This window comes from Priapulus caudatus, unplaced genomic scaffold (assembly GCF_000485595.1).
Source record: "Priapulus caudatus unplaced genomic scaffold, Priapulus_caudatus-5.0.1 Scaffold176, whole genome shotgun sequence".
NCBI classification, from domain to species: Eukaryota; Metazoa; Priapulida; class Priapulimorpha; order Priapulimorphida; family Priapulidae; genus Priapulus; species Priapulus caudatus.
The window spans coordinates 81,629-85,619 of NW_014577237.1; the positions used below are offsets into that span (position 1 = coordinate 81,629).

General features: G+C 37.6%; 2 protein-coding genes across 2 annotated transcripts in view; both read left to right on the forward strand.

The window, feature by feature from the left end:
• The window catches only part of LOC106806729 (ribosomal RNA small subunit methyltransferase NEP1-like), an 11,403-nt gene extending 10,423 nt beyond the window's left edge, over positions 1–980 (forward strand). The window contains exon 5 of the mRNA XM_014808763.1: positions 267–980. Coding sequence (XP_014664249.1) covers positions 267–380 — 114 coding nt within the window. The 3' untranslated portion in view covers positions 381–980. The remainder of the gene's footprint in view (positions 1–266) is intronic.
• Positions 981–1,067: 87 nt separating this feature from the next.
• LOC106806726 (anaphase-promoting complex subunit 7-like) overlaps positions 1,068–3,991 on the forward strand; it is a 45,243-nt gene continuing 42,319 nt past the window's right edge. Inside the window, exon 1 of the mRNA XM_014808759.1 lies at positions 1,068–1,454. Within this exon, the coding sequence (XP_014664245.1) occupies positions 1,389–1,454 (66 nt within the window). The 5' untranslated portion in view covers positions 1,068–1,388. The remainder of the gene's footprint in view (positions 1,455–3,991) is intronic.

Consider the following 3,991-nt stretch of genomic DNA (forward strand, 5'->3'; position numbering starts at 1 on the left):
CTCCCCCCACCACCACCACTAATATCTATAAATATTTATATATTGGGACAACTGCTAACATATATGGGATACTGCGGAGGGTTGCTACACATAAAAGACATTTTCCATTTTGGCTGTACACGTATGTCACATGTGTGTTAATGTTAAATAATCCTTGGTGGCAATGTCATGATTTATGGGTGAGTAAAAACAATTACAGTAAACAGGAAAACATTTAAGGTTGGAATGACTTGGCCAGCTAACCTTTATTCACTGGTTATTGACAGGTTGAGGTTGACTACACAGAGGAAGATGTATCGATAAGCCAATACCCACTCTCTGCAGCCCTCACATGCGCCAAAGTGTGTTCAGCCTTTGAAGAACAGTGGGGAATCTTATAACAACATGGCACTGAGGAAACAAGAACATTTGTCTATCATGGCTATTTATGCATCGTGACAATTAAGTTTCCTTTTTATTGTGTGATTGAGGGTCAGTATAAAACCTGTATATTAGACAGAGTATGTATTTTAGACAGAAAAAATTTGTTTGTCGAAATTATATTTTGGCAGCAGATGGAAAACACAAATTCGGTTGATTCTTTAATATTTTTGCCTGAAACCAATGACTAATGTATCCTTATCAATTTTGGCACATCATCTTTTGAGGCAGTGTATGTTTTACAAAATAGAACTTTGGTCTTTACCATGGCAATGAATGTCAGATTTTACATTACATTTACCTTGTTTTTCATCAGTTTTCAATCGTGAGTCAACTTATAAGTCGGGTTTGCTCACTGATCAGTTGTTCAATGTCACTGGTCCATTCATTACCACCCTTTCACGGTCTCATGTGTTACAAAGTTACACAGCCAGGTAGACGTTAGAATGAGTCTAGTACCCCGGTACAGGGACCACAAATTCAATGTTCGTAAATCTCTTTATACACGTGTGTATTCTTGCAGGCTGGTTTATAAATAAAGTAATTTATTTTAGCTGTAATTCATGTTGTGTTTTAATAATTAAAACGTACGTGTAACTTCTTATAGTAAGTTGAAATAGCATAATAATGTTATCATTCAAGTGATTGCCATCCAAAATACAATTAGATAGTATAAATAGTATCAGTGGTGAATAATGACAAAAAATAATGAATAATGTGAATAATGACAAATTTGTCATTATTCACCCCTAATAGTATGTCTATGCTATTAGGAGGCTATTATGAATATTTTTGTGTTCATTAAATAAATTACTAGGCATTTCACGAAATTTTCGCTAGAGGTGGCGCTCTTGTCGCATAAACATGAAAGGCAACTTTCGAAAAGAGTAGTTTGTTGTGACATTGTGTGCCTTATCTACGTTTGCTTGCTGTCAGTTTATAGATCGTTTTACAAAAGAATATCAAACATGAATGTTTTTGAACAGATTAAACTTCTTCATGATCAAGAGCTCCATTCGAGTGTTATTTCATTGGTAAATTAGGTTGCACTGTTTCAATTCATTGGACTCGGGCATGTCAATTTGTGATTGATTGGTGGGAATATAATTAATACTAATAGTGTTAGCTTAGGCAGCAATACTGCCAATAGGCTGTACTAGGATTGTGGTAATAATGTACGGTGAGGGCGACCCATTGGCATCTAATTTTGCCATATATTTACATGTCGGAAAGTTAGCTCTAGAATTATAGCCCTCCGCTCCGCCGCAGGGCTATAGAACATACTATGGCAATTTCCAGGGAGTGCTACTGGCTATAAATCTACAAGTTGTCATGTCGTGCCCAAAATGAAGATTTCGAAATTCAATGTTGTTTTATGACAAACGTGAATGCGTAATTAATAGATATTTGTATGTATCTGCTATTATTTATGAATCTACTGTCATAAAATGCTCTATAAATTCTAGAGGAGTAATTCTCTTTAAAGCAAGGATTTCAAACAGTCTTTCCCTGACGGTTCTCATATTTTTCCGACCAATACAGTACTTACTGGTGCGCTTGCTGTGTAGGCAGCAAAAGTCTAAGATATGGCTAACATGTCTTAGAAACACATGACATGTGTTCAAACTATTATGATTAAGTATTGTCTTCAAAACCTCATAGCGACACGCACTTGACTTCAATTATTTTATAATTATCATTTGTTCTAATTTTGACAACACACACGGGAAAGGAAATCATTGCCATCCTTCATGAACATAAAACAGAATACACAATGAGGAAAACCTTGTATCAGGGAACTGCAGATTGTAAGCAGTACCATCTGCTCTACTCACGACTCGCAATTGCCTGTTGGAATGCTTCATGTGCACGTGACATTTTGGTGAAGTCCTGAACTTTACGTCCACCTTCTGATGTGACATCCTAGAATTGATAGAGCACAACGCAAAGACTTAGAAGGAGAGCACACAGCCAGTTTTCTACTTTACAAACCAGGAGTATTATATAAATAAGAAAAAGAGTTCTAATAGACAGCATATACAAAAATGACATGTATGCTTAGTAAGGAATCCTCACATCATTTTGTAACTGCATGAGATAACAATAAAATGTCGTGATTTTGTATATTGTGAGTCAAGGCACAATGAAAGTAATTGTTATCCATAACACTTACAGGCTTCTTGGCCTTGGTCTTGCTCTTCATAATAACTTGTGTAAAGCTGTAGAGCTTTCCTGAATGTTGGCTTAAATATGCAAAACACCAGAATCAGAATAATGCAGACCAGCTTTAGTTTGAATTTAAATCAGAAATCCTACTTATATGTCCGTGCTTACATGCAATACCATGTTTAATGTGTAGTTCTGTTATCGCATCCATATGATACATCATATCAAACCATTTACCTCACAGATATAACAGCAAACATAAGGTCAAACTCAGGTATCAAGTGCACTCTGGACAGAGCATACACAAATTGTTTTAACTCAATGTTATAATTTCGCTTTTATTCTTTCCCTTTGCTGAAATAGTCCATTTACTTTATAGCTACTGGCAATTGTTAGAGGTGTTCATGCACATACAGATGTCAGAACATACCTCTGCTCTATGATGTTCTGCTTCTTCATACAGTGCTTCTCCATAGTAAACAATGTTTTGATACTTCAGCAGCTGTACTCAAAACATCCTGTGAATGCTCACTTCACAGATAACACTAAACTAGCCTGCAACAGTGCAAGCCAGAATGAATAAAATTGCTTACACAGAAACCCCCCAAGTTGGCATAAATCTCATTATTATGCCAAAATCCCATGTATATATGCACAAGTATGTACAGCTGAATCATACATGATACTGCACCACAGGCCACTCGCGACTGGCTGGTCGGGGTTCAATAAATAGCCACCCCGTTCTTGCGGTAACTGTAGTGTGTATAAAGTATATATGAGAGTTATGATACTCTTATACACACCTACGCTAGGCGCAGAACGGGGGTTGCTATTTATCGAACCCCGACCAGCCAGTCCGACTGCCCGTGTCTGTGATACTGCACTTCATAACGCTATAACTGGTTTGTATTACTGAATTATTATCATTGCTTGTTAAATTTAGCTTAAGCTTACTTTCCGATAGCTCTAGAACTATAGGCCGCTCCGCTCCGCTGCAGGCTATAGAACATACTATGGCATATTTCCAAGGAGTAAGCAAAGACAATGTATTTCCAAGTGGAGGGGTGGGCAGGTTGCACGCGGTTGCAAAACCGCGCTAGCGCTGCGCAACGAAAATGGCGTTTGGCAACCGCCCCGTGCAACTGCCCACTCCTCCACTTGGAAATACATTGTGCCCGCATCACAAGCGCCAGAACTGCGCTAAGCGCTGCGCAACGAAAATGGCGGTTGAAAGTTGATAAACAATCCTTCGTAGACGAGTAATATATAGCAAGTACAACATTTATGCGATAAGTTTTGCTGTTTAATTGTAGTGTTTTATAGTAACTAAGACATTTTATGCGACAGAGAATGTGCTTTTTTGGCTTACCGAAGAAGTTATTAACTGCAAAAGTTGTCTTTGCTA